Consider the following 16,820-nt stretch of genomic DNA (forward strand, 5'->3'; position numbering starts at 1 on the left):
CATTGTTGTATTTTCAATGGCTACTTTTGTATAGTTATGCAAGCAAATGTATTTTTTTCTATTCACTGCAGGCATTCACCATCCTTTGTGACCTCCTGCTCATCTTCAGCCACCAGATGGTGTCTGGAGGCAGGGAACACCTGGAGCCCTTAGTCTATTCCTCAGAAGATTCGCTTCAGTCTGAGCTGCTCTCCTTTATTCTGAATCATGTCTTCATAGATCAGGATGATGATACCAATAGCACAGGTAAAGGCATATCATCTATTTATATAAATTCATGAATTATGTCCATAGCTTTGTCAATGTTGTCAATGCTTAACAGTCTTCAGAATTAATCAGTCTACAGAGAAGATTAATTGACAGTTCATTCTTAAAACTGAAAAGGGAACTGCACCGTTTTTGGAATTTTGCCTATAGGTCACAATCCTTACAATAGCGAAAACACATGTTTTTTTTCTCCTTTCTAGTTTGCAATTGTTTTGTTCTAAGTGGCCAGCAATGGTGCTAATGTGAGCAATCTATTCTGCTTCTAAATCACTCTATAAATGCCTCCAAAAACCTCCAACAATACTTCATTTATGTTCCGTAACCTGTATGATAACCAAGCTGTAACGACATTGTTATTGCAAGTGCAAACACCAAGGAACTGTTTATGTAGTGCAGTAACACGTCGCCTTGTGATGCCACGCTACTACATTAGCTGTGAGCTAGCTCTTGCGTCAGCAGCTAAATGGCCTTTGAGTTTGTAATGCACAACACAATGCAATAGGAAACCAATCTGTACTGATTAAAAAACATGAACAATCATATTACAACAACTATTTGCACACATTTCAGCGTCTGTAGTTGTCACATCAAGCATGACTTCCTGCATGTATCACGATGAATATTATATTGACATACTCAATTGAGAGTTGTACGTTAGATCAAGCTGGCCAAGTAAGTTTCCAGTAGATTTTGGGTAAGTGAAACATTTCTACCACTGCAAGGTTTGTTAGCGCAAACAGTTTGTCTTTCGTTTGTTTTTTTAGCAGTGTCTTCCTCGCCAGATATGAAAATATATTCCATCGATAACATTGTGTACCACGTAGTGCAGCCAAAGTTCTTCATTTCTGTTGACATGGTTTGGCTCCAAGTTCCACATTTACACCGTGACCAAGTGATGCCGGTGCTTTGGCATTTAGTTTTTAGGTTCTGCATACACTTGTGAAAGTGATGTTCTTCTGCCTTATAGCAATTTCTCCAAAGAGTTGGGGGAAGACCTGATTAGATTTTGGTATGATCAGGGTCAGTGTATCCTATACCCGTTAATTTTTGTCTTAAGGACACTCCCTGAAATCTGGAACATGCATCAAATCAAGGACAAAATAGAAACAACTTGGATACAAATGAAGAACAAATTAATTGATACATCTTTACAATAAATCCCCAAAAATATGTTAATTGATTACATACGAGTAAACGTTTGTTTAAAGTCATCCTTTGACCAATAATGGTTGCACAATCGAGAAAAAAGACATAACGGAAAGTTTGCATTAATAATGGATGTTTGGAAAAAGTTGGTTATGAAAAACAATTTTCTGGTTGATTTGTATTCTTAGATGGCCAACAGGATGATGAGGCTGTGAAGATTGAAGCTTTACACAAGAGGAGAAACCTCCTTGCTGCCTATTGTAAACTGATCATCTACTGTGTGGTAGAAATGAAAACCGGAGCTGACATTTTCAAACAGTACATGAGGGTTAGTTTATTTTTGTTCATGATTATTCTACTTTTCTTCTCCAGTCTGCTTTACTATTTGCTAAAAAGAATGAACAATTTGGGGTTTACTAAGAGCTTAAAACATTTATTTTTCAGTATTATAATGATTATGGTGACATCATCAAGGAGACAATGAGTAAGACCCGGCAAATCGACAAGATTCAATGTGCCAAAACCCTCATCCTCAGTCTTCAGCAGGTCAGTGCTCAACATTATCATTCAGTAGCTTTCCATTTGCCCCATTGATCACATTATTATAATTGATCCTTCTTTTGTTCTGTTTCTGGTAGCTTTTCAATGAAATGCTGTCAGAGCTGGGCCATGGCTTTGATCGCTCATCGTCCGCATTCTGTGGAATCAAAGAGTTAGCCCGTCGCTTTTCTCTAACCTTTGGCCTCGACCAAGTCAAAACCAGAGATGCCATTGCCATGTTACACAAGTAAGACTTTGCACATCTCATTGATCTCAAACTTTTTGAAATGAAAATACAATTTTTACATAAATAGAATGTCATGTAAATGTACTAGTTAATTTTTTTTTATTTCTGGAAAAATATTATTTGTTGTTTTAAAGAACAAACATGTGGGTGTCATGTTTGACAAGCTTATCAAGCTTAGCATGTTACACGTACAGGTACTGTACATGTTGCACAATAGATCTCCAGACGTCACGTGACTAGTTTTGTTTAGGGGAAACGGCAGCTAAAATAAATAGTACAAGTGTCAGCCTTAAGCCCTAAACTTTATTGCACATTTTAGTCATATGGATTGTGAACAATACAACACTAAACTTAATACAATTAAATGAAAGGAATATTTTTTCAAATTGATCACTGTCAGTCAAAAGCAATAATTACCGTTCATCTCCGCTCACTCTGACAATGTTCCATCTTGTACTATTTTCATGGTAAACAATCTCACTTTGGTTTGTCCAAATTATTTTAATCCAAATTAGGGATGTAAAGATATGAACATTTCAGATCATGGTTATTGTAACCAAAAAAACTATCACGGTTATTATTATTATCGCGGTATTGTTGAATGTGCTCAAAAAGTACTTATATACACAAATCTTTTGACCAAGTTATTTTTTTTAAATAACTATAAATAAACAGACACACTGTTACAATTATTACACTATTAAACAGACACGCTGTTACAATTATTACACTATTTTGCATGTTGTGTGTTTCTTATGCTTCACTGACAGGGTTTTAGTTGTAGTATTCTATCTGTTTTGTTGGTTAAGCTGTTACTCTTTAAAATATGGATTTGTACTGTAGCACTTTAAGATTAATTTAGGTAAAAAGTGCTTAACAAAATAAACAATTATTATTTAGTATTTTTGGCGGGCATTGTCACATCCTTCTCTCTTCAGTCGTCTTTGAATGCATCGTAAAACCCCTCTCTCTTCCACCAAGTGTAGAAGGATCACTCTGTACCAAGAGAGCATTGCTTGTAGGTTCAACGTGCACAATTGAATATTTTAGTTGCTCGGACAGAAATGTGTTTATATACGTTTAGATTGGGGTATATCGTTTCTTAATGAGGAAACAATTGTTTTAATAATAGCATGTAAGCCAGGGGTCTCCAAACTTTTTGACTCGGGGGCTGCATTGGGTTAAAAAATTTGGCTGTTTGTGTGTGTATGTGTATATATATAGTACAAGCGCTATTATGTCACGTTATCGATGGGAAAAATTAATTTTTAGGCAATATGATTTGCCTGAGCTGCTAGGAGACACCAAAAGTAACAAGCGGTAGAAAATGGATTAGAAAGAACAGATTAAAAAAAAATATATATATATATATTAGGGGTGTAATGGTACACAAAAATTTCGGTTCGGTACGTACCTTGGTTTAGAGGTCACGGTTCGGTTCATTTTAGGTACTGTAAGAAAACAACATAACATACATTTTTTGGTTATTTATTTACCAAATTTGTAAACAATGGCTTTATCCTTTTAACATTGGGAACACCATAATAATTCTGCCCACGTTAATCAACATTAAACTGTCTCGAATTGTTGCTCAGATTAAATAAAATGACAAAAGTTTTCTTCTCCAGATAAAAAGTGTAACATTGATCAATTTCAAGTCAACTAATCATGCTTAATTTACCACAGCATTTGGGAATCCTGTAGTTAATTTTTATTATGTAAATGTTATTGTTATCAACATGTGATAGCAGGGACCTTGCAATTCAAAGCTTTTTTTGTCCGTAAAACAAACACACACACACACCGCAAAATGAGCTAATGTTTCGCTAAAATCTAATTAGCCTTCACCTAAAGCCAGAACTGCGAGCGAGCTGAGCTGCAGTTTAAGTTTGTAGAAGTTCAACGGGCTAATAGTAATGTTAGTAACAGTTGACTGGTAGGTGTTTATTATCATTTGGGGAGAGTACGCTGCCTTATGCTGAACTGCTTAACACCTATCTGCTTGACGCTGAAGCATTTACTACATGCGCTCTGAATACACACTGCTGATTGGCTGTTACCGCTCTGAATACGCACTGCTGATTGGCTGTTACCGCTATATATGTAACCAATCAAATGGTTGTGTGGGTGGGACAATGCTGGGTGCTGAGATAGAGACAGAAGAAGCAAAGCAGCTTGTTAAGACTTTAGCTTAGAAACTTGTTCGGTACACCCCCATACCAAACCGAAACCCTGTACCGAAAAGGTTCAATACAAATACACGTACCGTTACACCCCTGATATATATATATATATATATATATATATATATATATATATATATATATATATATATATATATATAATATATTGTTTTTATTATCTTAATTTTTTTTTTAAACTTGGGACTTCCCGCGGGTCGGATTTTGGACTCTGACGGGCCGTAGTTTGGGGACCCCTGATTTAAGCTTTTGAGCTAGCGCCTGTCTGTCTGTGAGTTTATCAATCAATCATCAATCAATGTTTACTTATATAGCCCTGCATTAAAAGTTATCACAACAGTTCGATAATCTTCAACGGTAACCGCGGTTATCATTATTACTGTTTATAGTTGCATCCCGAATGTAAATGTATTCAGATGATACCGTTATTATACACATGCTAAAAAATCAGCTCAAGTGGTGAATGAACTTGCACGTTATTTAGCTCATGTTTTGGAATGGCAACAAATCATGCTCAAAACTCAACTTTAAACAAAGCAGTTGCAATGCTCTTCTCTAAATGTAACATTTTGAATTGATATTTATGAAAATTGGGAAATAATTACATTTCAATGCAATCTTGGTGTTGTGATGGACTCAAAACTGTTTAAATCAGGGATAAAGAAATAAAGTTCTACAATTGTATCAAATTTAATATTTTACATTTGCGTGTCATATGAGCACATTTATCACTGTAGGCAGTAAAAATGTTCATACATGCAATAGTCCTGAAAACTAAAACCTTAAGTCACTTTATGTCACTTAATATGCAACAATTTAAATATTGGCTGAAACAGTAAAAATGAACTTTTTTTTGGGAGTTTTGCCTATTGCTCACAATCCTTATGAGAGACAAGAAAACAAAAGTTTTTTTTCGCATTCTAACATACAAATCGGCTCATTCTTGGTGGCGAGCAATACAGCTAATGAGAGCAATCAATTCTACCTCTAAATCATTTTAAAAAGGCATCAGAAACGTCAACTAACTTACTTTACGTTCTGTAACCTGTGTAATAACCAAGTTGTAGCTACATTGTTATTGTAAGAGTGAAAACCGAAAAACAGTTTTTCTAGAGCACTAACACATCGGCATGCTATGATATTAGCCGTAAAAGCTAACTGCGGAAATAAAACAGCTTGCTTTTACGTCAGCACACAAAACACCTTTGGGTTTGTAATGCACAACACTGCGATACATTTACCAATTTGTACTGACTGAAAAACATGAACATTCATAATACAGTATCTGTAAAGTATTAGCCCACATTTCATGTTTTGTTAGTACACTGCTAGCTCGACAGCGTATATACTGTAGTGTACAGTGATGTGCTGCATGTGTCATGATCAATAGTATAGTGACTTCCTCGATGGACAGTTGTTTGTACATCTGGTTGGAAATGTTTCCAATTGATTTGGTTAAGCAATTCATTAATTTGGCATAGCTTGCCTCAAAGTTCCACATTTGGAGCGTGACCATGTCGCACTCTCTCGGCTTCCGCCTGCTCTAACGTTTCAGCCTCTTTTTCGTCCTGGCTTCTTCAAGCAGCAATTCATCATCCGTATATTTAGTTTCAAAAAGATAAAGTCGTGAATCCTCATTTGTCCAAAAATAGTTGCTTTTGTTGTCTATTACTAAGTCTTAGAAAACACACTCGCGTTTGATCCCGGGAGAAATTGTTGCAGGAAGTGCGCTGCTATGGAAACGGAAATAAATGCGCCGTCAAGAATTAGTTCCGTCTTTACATAAAATGATCAAAATACGGTAAATATTGTACACGTTACATATTGCTGTGATCGTGTATGTTACTACATTATTGGGCTGATATACTCGATATATCACGGGTTTGTCTCTGCGATATAGAAAATGTCTCTCTTGTGATATTTGAGTATACGTTCTCACTCAGTTGCTTTTAGCTGCGGGCATTACACAACAGGCTCTCTTCGCTCTTTCTTGTCTCTCCTTCTCACAGACAGCAAGCGCACCTTCTTACATACGTCACATACTGTCACGTCAAACGTCACATACGTGTACGCCCTCGCGGAGCCGAGAGGTAGCAGCATGGGTAACGTTAGCTGTGATGCTAGCGCAACCGTGCGAGTGGTGATACGAGAGAAAGAAGGTGCGAATCTGGGAACAAATAAAGGAAGAATTAATTCCCAAGAAAAACAGCAGTGGTTCCATCGTCTGGCGGGTTTTTGGCTTCAAGTGGGAATATGTCAAACAGACAACTTTAATTTGTCAATTATGAGGCACAAGCGTTGCTACAAATGATGCTAATATGTAGCATCATTTGAAAAGTCACTTGCTAGAGAATGAAGAGTGCTTACTCCGCATGTCAACATCTCCATTCGGTGCCACACGCCCACACAATCAAAATGCCGATGCAAACATTTCCAGATCAACACCGTATGAAAAAAACTAGTGATTTTTTTTTTTAGTTGTGATTTCCTTCTCTGCATGAAAGTTTAAAATGAGCGTATATTAATGCAGTGTGTACAAGAATGTTTGAATGTAGACACATAGAATCATCATACTACTGTGATTATATGCATCAAGTGTTAATTCAAGGCTAAGGCAAAATACTGAGATATATATCGTGTATCGCGATATGGCCTAAAAATATGGCAATATTAAAAAAAGGCTATATCGCTCAGCCCTACTACATTATATATAGATTTGCTACAAGGGGGACTTCCATTAGCCACATCTTACAAGCATTTTTATCATCTTTAAAATCCTAAAAAAAAAGACGCGTTCTTGTCTCTAATAATGATTGTGAACAATAGGCAGAATTCCAAAACAAGTGCAGTTCCTCTTTAAGGTTTCACAATTGCACCATTTTACAAAAGCACCCATCCATCCATTTTCTACCGCTTGTCCCTTTCTTCAGTTGGTAAACATAAGGAAAAGGCCACAAGGATAACAATGAATTGTATTTTGCCTATACAGCCTGCGACACAATCATTTTGATGATTGATTTAAAATATCTAACATAGACTCTTACATCATGTGTAGCCTTCATTATAACACTAAAAAAAGGCTTTACATTTTTTGCGGCTTCAGACAAATTTGATTTTTGTATTTTTGGTCCAATATAGCTCTTTCAACTTTTTGTTGAAGACTGGCTTAACTCAACAAAAAAAGTAAGGCATATGTGCAACATAATCATGCTGTCTAATCAGCATCTTGATACGCCACACCTGTGAGGTGGGATGGATTATCTTGGCAAAGAAGAAATGCTCACTAACACAGTTGGCAAATAAGAAATACTCACTAACACAGATTTGGACAGATTTGTGAGCAATATGTGAGACGGATAGGTCTCTAGGTCTAAAGCGTATATGTTAAACGTTTTAAAACTTTGAGTTCATCTCAAAAAATGGGAGCAAAAAAAAAAAAAAAAAAAACAAATATATATATATATATATATATATATATATATATATATAAACGGTATATATAACCCACCCCACTATGGTAAATCAAAAATAGGTCTTTATTCTCTATATTTTCATCTTTTCCTCAAAGGGTGCTCACATCCCTGCACTTAAAATACTAATCAAATGTGTTCAAAAATGTACTGCACTAATAAATGTGAGGATTTTTGCATTTAATTAACAAACTTTGATTAATGACATAAAAAGCACACTCTCTATGGTGGTAAAGTAGGTGTTACAGGTAAAACAAAAAAAATAGGAAATAGAAAAAAAAAAACAATTTTTAAATTTTTTTTTATATTGTTATATTGTTGCATATGACGTCATATATGTTTTTCTTCTTCTTGGCTTATTTCACACTATGGTCAAACGGCTTGGTCAAACAAGTGAGAGTGAGTATAGAGTTTGAGCAGAAAATGCCGTATTGCTGTTCTGGTCCTGAGTGTTCCAGTCTTTCGAATAGAGAGATAAGACAGAGCTTTCATACAGTTTAGAGAGAAGTGGTTTATAAAGATAATACAGTAGGGGGGAAAAAGGAAAGTGTGTCGACGGAAATGACTCTTAAAAATAATCACATTAATCATCTTGTGGAATATAATCAGACCATTTTTGTGTCTGCAGCGATCACTTTGTAAAATATTTGATTTGTTTGATAAACTTTCTGTGATACAATCACGTTTACTCTACTAGTAGCGTTTTTACAAGCGATACTGGTCCACCATTCGCCGCCTCAGGGTTGTGGAGCAGTGCACTGTCAACACCGTGTATGGTGAGGATGGTGTGCTGCTGACCTCTACTACGGCTGTTGTGGATCGGTGGAGGGAATACTTTTAAGACCTCCTCAATCCCACCACCACGTCTTCCTATGAGGTAGCAGTGCCTGGGGAAACTGTGGTGAGCTCTCCTATGTCTGGGGCTGAGGTTGCCGAGGTAGTTAAAAAGCTCCTCGGTGGCAAGGCCCCGGGAGGGGATGAGATCCGCCCGAAGTTCCTTAAGGGTCTGGATGCTTTGGGGGCTGTCTTGGTTGACAAGATTCTGCAACCTTGGGGGATTGGCAAACCGGGGTGTTGGTACCTCTCTTTAAGAAGAGGAACCTGAGGTTGTTTTCCAACTATCGTGGGATCACACTCCTCAGCCTTCCCGGTAAGGTCTACTCAGTTGTACTCTAGAGGAGGCTACCCCGGATAGTTGAACCTTGAATCCAGGAGGAACAGTGTGGTTTTCTTCCTGGTCGTGGAACGGTAGACCAGCTCTCTACTCTCGGCAGGGTTCTTGAGGGTCCATTGGAGTTTGCCCAACTAGTCTACATGTGGTTTGTGGACTTGGACAAGGCATTCGACCGAGTCATGTGGGGAGTGCTCAGAAAGTACGGGGTATCGGACTGTCTGATTGTGGCGGTCCGCTCTCAGTACGATCAGTGTGAGAGCTTGGTCTGCATTGCCAGCAGTAAGTCGGACCCGTTTCCAGTCAGGGTTGGACTCCGCCAAGGCAGCCCTTTGTCACCGATTGTGTTCATAACTTTTATGGACATAATTTTTAGGCGCTGTCACGGCGTTGAGGGGTTTAGGTTTCTTGGCTGCGAATCAGCACCTCTAAGTCTGAGTCCACGGTTCTCGTCCGGGAAAGGGTTGTTCCATCTCCAATTTGGGGAGGAAATCTTGCCCCAAGAAGAGGAGTTCAAGTACCGTATTTTTCTGATTATAAGTCGCTCGGGAGTACACGTCGCACCGGCCGAAAATGCATAATACAAAAGGAAAAAAACAAATATACGTCGCACTGGAGTATAAGTCACATTTTTTGGGGAAATTTATTTGATAAAATCCAACACCAGGAATAGACATTTGAAATGCAATTTATAATAAATAAAGAATAGTGAACAACAGGCTGAATAAGTGTACGTTATATGATGCATAAATAACCAACTGAGAACGTGCCTGGTATGTTAATGTAAGATATTATGGTTAGAGTCATTCAAATAACTATAACATATATAACATGCTATACGTTTAACAAACAATCTGTCACTCCTAATCGATAAAGCCGATGAAATCTTCTTCCTTGATGTCGCTTTTAAACAACACTGCCGACTCCAAAGGTATGCGCCGCTTCCTCTTGTCGTTTTCTACTGCATATTTCACTACGTCCAGCTTGTAATCTGCAGTACATGATTTCCTTTTCGGTCTAATTTTTGTTCAGCCCTTCTCAGTTTTCCTTAATGCGGACCCTGTATCGATCCGTTGTGGTGAAGAAGGAGCTGAGCCGGAAGGCAAAGCTCTCAATTTACAGGTCGATCTATGTTCCCATCCTCACCTATGGTCATGAGCTTTGGGTTATGACCAAAAGGACTAGATCACAGGTACAAACGGCCAAAATGAGTTTCCTCCGCTGGGTGGCGGGTCTCTCCCTTAGAGATAATTTGAGAAGCTCTGCCACCCGGGGTGAGCTCAAAGTATGGCGGTTCGGGCATCTGCTCAGGATGCCACCCGAACGCCTCCTTAGGGAGGTGTTTAGGACACATCCAAACGGCAGAAAACCACGGGGAAGACCCAGGGCACGTTGGGAAGACGATGTCTCCCGGCTGGCCTGGGAATGCCTCGGGATCCCCCGGGAGTAGCTGGACGAAGTGGCTGGGGAGAGGAAAGTCTGCACTTCTCTGCTTAGGCTGCTGCCCCCGCGACCCGACCTCTGATAAGCCTAAGAAGATGGATGGATGGATGGATATTAGTAGTGTATGATATCAGACATAAACGTAAAGAAAGGACAAGAGATTGCATTAGTTTGTGAGTCTTTTGTGGTTGTTATGCCTAAATATAACTACAAAGACCTGGTTGTGCAATTAAACTGTCATATTAAGCCCTAGTAATAAATATTTTAATTGTTGGTCCAATCCACTGTTTTTTTTCTTGATGTTCATAACAAAAACTAAAAGCTTAGTTGTTGTGCCGGAAAGCCAAGTGCTCTTTTTGACACGGATGACCAACGACACCAAAATGGACAAGCGGTAGGAAATGGATGGATGAATGGACAACAATATTTGGTGTTATTCATTAGCATCAAGAAAAAAATCCTTAATCGTATTAATAAACTAGATGAATAAATCTCTTGTAGGCTCAACAGCATGTACTGAATCTTAATACCGCTCGGGACATCTAGAATAGAATAGAAAGTACTTTATTGATCCCTGGGGGAATTAAGCACCACAGTTCGTTCACTATAGACAATAATAATAATAAGTAATATGTAAAATATATTATATATAAAACATATAATATATGAATAATATGAATATATTCTACATATATTCTACATGTAAGTGCAGTCAAGAAGGTTACATGGCTGAATAATGCGACAAAATATGAACTTCACACCATAAAAACTAGAGACATGAATTGTAAATAAAACTATTTATAGCAAGTAAATCAACTGCAAAAAAACTTATCCTTTTTCTTATTAGCGTCAAGATAACCAGCACGGCACTCGTTATGTCAATCAAATACGTTATTTACCGACGCAGGACTAAATCAAACAATGTGTTTCACCGATTAATGTTCAAACCCCTCAGATATTAAAACCTGATGTGCCTCCAATCTTTTCTTCTCAATACTTTGAGTGTCACATGATGTGAGCTTGTATAGCGAGCAGTAACGTCTCGGTGATGATAGTTTAAATCTTAAAAAAAATATTTTTCTTAAGAGTGTAAAAAAACGCTACATCCCATTTTAAATATTTTTTTCTTGATCGCTTTTATATTCGCCTCTAAATTTTTCTAAATATGCCCAAATCTGCATTAATTAAGGTTAACAATGAGGCTCCAGATCGTCACCTGAAACCTGAAGTGCTTGGATGTGCAACCCCTCTATAGTTTTTTTTTCATTTATTGCTGCTACTATATTATTATTTCACTTTGTTTTATTTCTTACTAATTTATATGTGGTTGTTCTTTCAAATATTTGTGTTTTCAAACGAAAAAAATCATTGTAATTTTAATACCAATGTTGTCTGTCTATCTGCGTTGGCCCTGCGATGAGGTGGCGACTGAGATAGGCTCCAGCACCCCTGCGATCCCAAAAGAGACAATCGGTAGAAAATGGATGGGTGGATGAATAATTGTGATTATTATTTTTCCATAATCGTCCAGCCGCACTATTGAGTGAGCCATAACGAAGGACAAAGTTTCAAACGTTCTCTACATAAAAGCAAAAACTTGTTGCAGTCTAGCATTAGAGCAACAATTTGATTTTATTTCGTTTTCTGCTGTTGATTGCTTGTAGCTGAGTGAGCAAAAAGTACTTTGTTTTTCTGTGTAGCTTATTAACACAGCTAAATCAGATCCAAATGGATCCAACTCACATTTACATAAACCAAGAAAAGGCCAGAAACAATAATGACAGATATAAAGCGTTCAGTACATAAAAATGTTCTTGACTGTTCAGGGCCGAGTGTTTTGCACGCCTTTAGAATGTTTTATTGCTGTAATCCACTTGTCAAACTTTGGGATCTTTGGGACTGTGGTAAAACGCTTTCCCCTTCCCATCTCCTTGTTTGTCCTGGCACCCTGAAGCACAACATCTGTCTACCAAAGTTTAAACAACTGAGAAAGACACGGAGAAAGTAACTTACTCACGTTTTTTCCTGCCAAGATGACGTTTCGATTTCGCTTGGTGCATGTCGGGATGCAAAACGTAATTTCTCTGAGCTTGATTTGAATCAGTTAACACCTTCAAAAAAAAAGAAGTGGATTTTACTTAAAAATGTACTTTTTATGTATTCCACATTGTAGTTGCTTCTTTCAACATAACCAAATTTCTTCCCAGCTCACATTTTATTTTTCTGATTGTTTTCTAGGGATGGAATCGAGTTTGCGTTTAAGGACCCAAGTCCCCAGGGAGAAGGAGGACCTCCTCTCAACCTGGCTTTCTTAGACATCCTCAGTGAGTTCTCCTCAAAGCTGATGAGACAAGACAAAAGGACTGTGTAAGTTAGTTTTTTACTGTGCATGTCAACGTGAGGGTCAGGGCAGCAGATGTTTCAAGCCACTGGTCTACCTCATCTTTTTTCAACCCCTGTGTGGCTGTTTTAGGATGTGTTAATATTAACCCTTACCTTCCTATGCCTCCACAGCCACATGTACTTGGAGCGTTTCATGACGTTCCAGATGGCACTGCAACGAGAGGACTGCTGGCTCCCCCTCATTTCATACAGGAATTCCCTACAGGCTGGTGGGGATGACGACACTATGTCAGTGATGAGTGGCTACTCCAGCAGAGGCTCTTCCGTTCGTTCCAAAAAGACCAAGGCTCCTGCTGTAACAGCAGGAACTTCTGCAGCCAAGAGGAAGCTACCAGAAGGTATAAAACATTTGGAAATCAATAAAAGCATTCACCTTTTTAGAGCTGAATTCTGTGCATCTCGTAATACCAAGACAAAGCTGTGACATTTTAATGTAGATTCAAAAAACAGAAGGAAACATTTTGTGTTACGTGCCTATGCACAAATAAACCAGTTCTCTCTGATGTGAGGGGTGCACATATAAAACCCAGTTCCAGTTAAAGCCCAGAAAAACAAAAGTGTCTTCCAACTGTTCCAATGTGTTCCAAACATCTTGGCTCAACCAGTCGAGCTGATGGGCAAACACATAAAACAGCAGATGGCGGGAGCCTTCTAATTATCACAATTTCCACTTCATTTCATTAGCAACTGAGCAAAAGCTAATTCTGAGCTGGTTCACCTAAGGCTGTGGCATTAGTCACATTTGGAACATTGATATTGCCACATACTTTTTTCGTTTACCAAATTATGGGCCATCTGTTCAAAGTTGAATCTGTGAAACTACCTGTCCAGTAAAACTGGTCTGTATGTACTCTATTCCTAACAAAATGCCTCTTTATTTCCAGAGGAGAGCAGTAGCAGTGAGGTGTGGACGCAAGGCATTCAGACCCCCGTCATGATGCCATCCCCACACCTCACCTCCACTGCCATGCGAGAGCCTAAAAGGGGTCGTGACGACAGCTACATGGGCGTCTACTCCCTCCCTCATGACCAGCAGCAGCCCCACCAACACCCACAACACCATCATCAGGCACCTCAGCACCACCAGACACCCATGGATTACAAGTATGTATCTATATGTAGCTCTCTGCATAGAGCCAAATGTCACAGGGCTTGTCTCTCAAAACAAATTGCTTGGCAAGAATAAACCCTCCTGAGACCCAGCGTGGACTTTTAATTTTGCTTTTGTTACAAAACACAAATGTCCACTGTTTCTCACAAAGGATATATTGATTGTTAACCATTTTTGTGGTGGAAATAATGAGCTGTAAAAGCCATTCATTTAATATTTACCATATTTTTCGGACTATAGGGCGCGCCGTATTATAAGGCACGTGGCCAATGAGCAGGTCTAGAAGCACATTGGATTATAGGTGAAGGGGTTTTTATTATGATTTTTCTTCCCCCCCCCCTTTTTTTTTTTAACACATTTATTCTTCCCTTTGGTCTACATAACATGTAAAAGTGGTTCTTTGGTCAAAATGTTAAATAGATTATGATTTACAGACTATCTACAAGCTGCTTTCTGACCATTTCTTCAGAACCACCGTTTCGTGAGCAATTTTATTTACGAAGCTCCACTTTGATAGCATCTTCTCCCCGTCATCTTTGTTGTACCGATAGTTTTTAGTGCTTCCATTGCAAATCCCCTGACAGATTTAAGTTAGAACTGTTCGCTACTTTATGTTAGAGAGTGCAACCGCCGAGGATGAATGCCCCACAGCAAGAGGATAGAGGAAAAAGGAGCTTGTATAACTATAGCGGCGGATGGGCGCAAATTTTAGAGATTTACCGGTATGCCAATCCCAAATACACATTAGCATAAACCAAGTAGTAAGAAAAGTTGATTTTGCATAAAATTGTGACAAAAATGTCTTCTAATAGGTGCCATTTTTTTATCCTTATTCACACACCATAATAATACTTGTAAGTTGAAGCACAGTATGCCTGACTACGCTTGCCGCAATGTGCCAATGTGCCATCAAACGGTGCGGCTTCATAGCTCACCAAATTTGTACGGAAACATTTTGTCAGATTTTTAAACGTTGTGTAATTTTGTATATTCTCAATTAAACTTAAAAGTTTTGGGCTTGCTTGCCAGTCAACCTGCTATCTACCAGCCACACTCATCAAACACCATGTACCTTTTAAAATTGTTTCGAAGTCGCTTAGCACAACCAGAATTATTCAGAACAGTAGGCGCGCTGGCTTTTAAGGCGGACTGTTCATTTTTGAGAAAATGAAAGGATTTTAAGTGCAACTTTACAGTCCGAAAAATGCGGTGAATAAAACAAGACATCCACAAACAACTTTCATTTGCTAACCGCATTTTTTTTTTTTTTTTCATTTATTCAAATTTAACTGTCTTGCATTTTATACCATAGTGACGTCATTAATTTATATTATCTGGTTTCATTAATTTCTGTGAATTGATTTATATTATCTGGTTTCATTCATTTCTATGAATTTCCTAGACTGCTAATGCCCCCGTTCTCATTTCTTAAAAGGATGTTGGCCCAGATCCAGAACCATTTTTCAATTCTTTATCGAGCCTGTTCTAAGACTGGGATTAGAATTTAAGTGTGAATCTCAGCTGCCTGCCAAATGGTCTTGCAGAAGATACAGTGACAGAAGTGTTTTTTGAAACCTTGATGCTGCGAGAGAGGCATCCAAACTGTATTTGTAGCTGATTGTTGAACACAAACGTCTTATTGTTGCTATTCGTCTAGTTCCCAAGTGACGTGGATGCTAGCCCAGAGACAGCAAGAAGAGGCTCGTCAGCAGCAGGAACGAGCCATGAACTACGCCAAGCTCAGGACCAATCTGCAGCATGCTATGTAAGATACACAGCTGTTGTACCCCTCTTACACCTGTGTTTCAATAACCGTGTTTGTATGTGCACGTGCGTGCAGACGCCGCGGCACCGGCCTCATGGAGGAAGATGAAGAGCCAATTGTGGAAGATGTGATGATGTCATCTGAGGGTCGTATGGATGACCTCAATGAAGGCATGGACTTTGACACCATGGACATTGACCTGGTAAGAATGATCTCAACTGTTCATTTATTAACAGCAACAAAGTGCGATAAAATGTATGTTTTGCCTTTGTCTGAAGGGCAACAGACACACTGCTACAGTAAAGTGTCGACTATAAAGTTCACAACTTTTTTTCTATTATTGTAAAGTGTTTCGTCTCTTGTGAGGCTACAGTAATGGTGTCTGCACAGAGCTTCACAATATCCCCTCAAGTTCTCAGCATGACTTGCAAGCGACCTTCATAAGTATCGCCTTTCAGAAGGTTTTGTTGCCTTCGCTTAGGACTGATTTAAAGTTCCGTTTCTGGAAGGAAAAAATCAACTTGAAATGTGACAACACATCTTTTTTGCCTATATCTCCTCATTTTGAAAGGTTGTGGTGGAGGAAGTGAATAAATCTGTTTCTAGAGGCAAACCAATGAACACTTACAGTTGTTATAGTGATTAACAGTATGACATACACTATATTTCCAAAAGTAATTGTCCACCCATCCAAATGATCAGAATCAGGTATCCTAATCATTTGGCCCGGCCACAGGTGTATAAAATCAAGCACTTAGGCATGAGACTGTCTACAAACATTTTTGAAAGAATGGGCTGCTCTCAGGAGCTCAGTGATTTCCAGTGTGGAACTATCACAAGATGCCACCTGTGCAACAAATCCAGTAGTGAAATTTCCTCGCTCCTAAATATTCCAAAGTCAACTGTCGGCATTATTATAAGAAAATGGGAGAGTTTGACAACAACAGCAGCTCAGCCACGAAGTGGTAGGCCACGTAAACTGACATAGGGGTCAGCGGATGCTGAAGCGCATAGTGCAAAGAGGTCGCCGACTTTCTGCACAGTCAGTTGCTACAG

At 38.7% G+C, this 16,820-nt stretch overlaps 1 protein-coding gene across 3 annotated transcripts in view; it reads left to right on the forward strand.

The window, feature by feature from the left end:
- Nucleotides 1-16,820, forward strand: part of stag2b (STAG2 cohesin complex component b) — a 49,366-nt gene that overhangs the window by 20,863 nt on the left and 11,683 nt on the right. For all 3 annotated transcript variants that reach the window (XM_061901722.1, XM_061901721.1, XM_061901723.1), the window contains exons 24-32: nt 72-246; nt 1,602-1,741; nt 1,858-1,959; nt 2,052-2,200; nt 12,724-12,852; nt 13,000-13,226; nt 13,773-13,992; nt 15,657-15,764; nt 15,840-15,966. In XM_061901722.1, coding sequence (XP_061757706.1) covers nt 72-246; nt 1,602-1,741; nt 1,858-1,959; nt 2,052-2,200; nt 12,724-12,852; nt 13,000-13,226; nt 13,773-13,992; nt 15,657-15,764; nt 15,840-15,966 — 1,377 coding nt within the window. The remainder of the gene's footprint in view (nt 1-71; nt 247-1,601; nt 1,742-1,857; nt 1,960-2,051; nt 2,201-12,723; nt 12,853-12,999; nt 13,227-13,772; nt 13,993-15,656; nt 15,765-15,839; nt 15,967-16,820) is intronic.

The sequence above is a fragment of the Nerophis ophidion genome, linkage group LG05 (assembly GCF_033978795.1).
Source record: "Nerophis ophidion isolate RoL-2023_Sa linkage group LG05, RoL_Noph_v1.0, whole genome shotgun sequence".
In the NCBI taxonomy this organism is placed as follows: domain Eukaryota; kingdom Metazoa; phylum Chordata; class Actinopteri; order Syngnathiformes; family Syngnathidae; genus Nerophis; species Nerophis ophidion.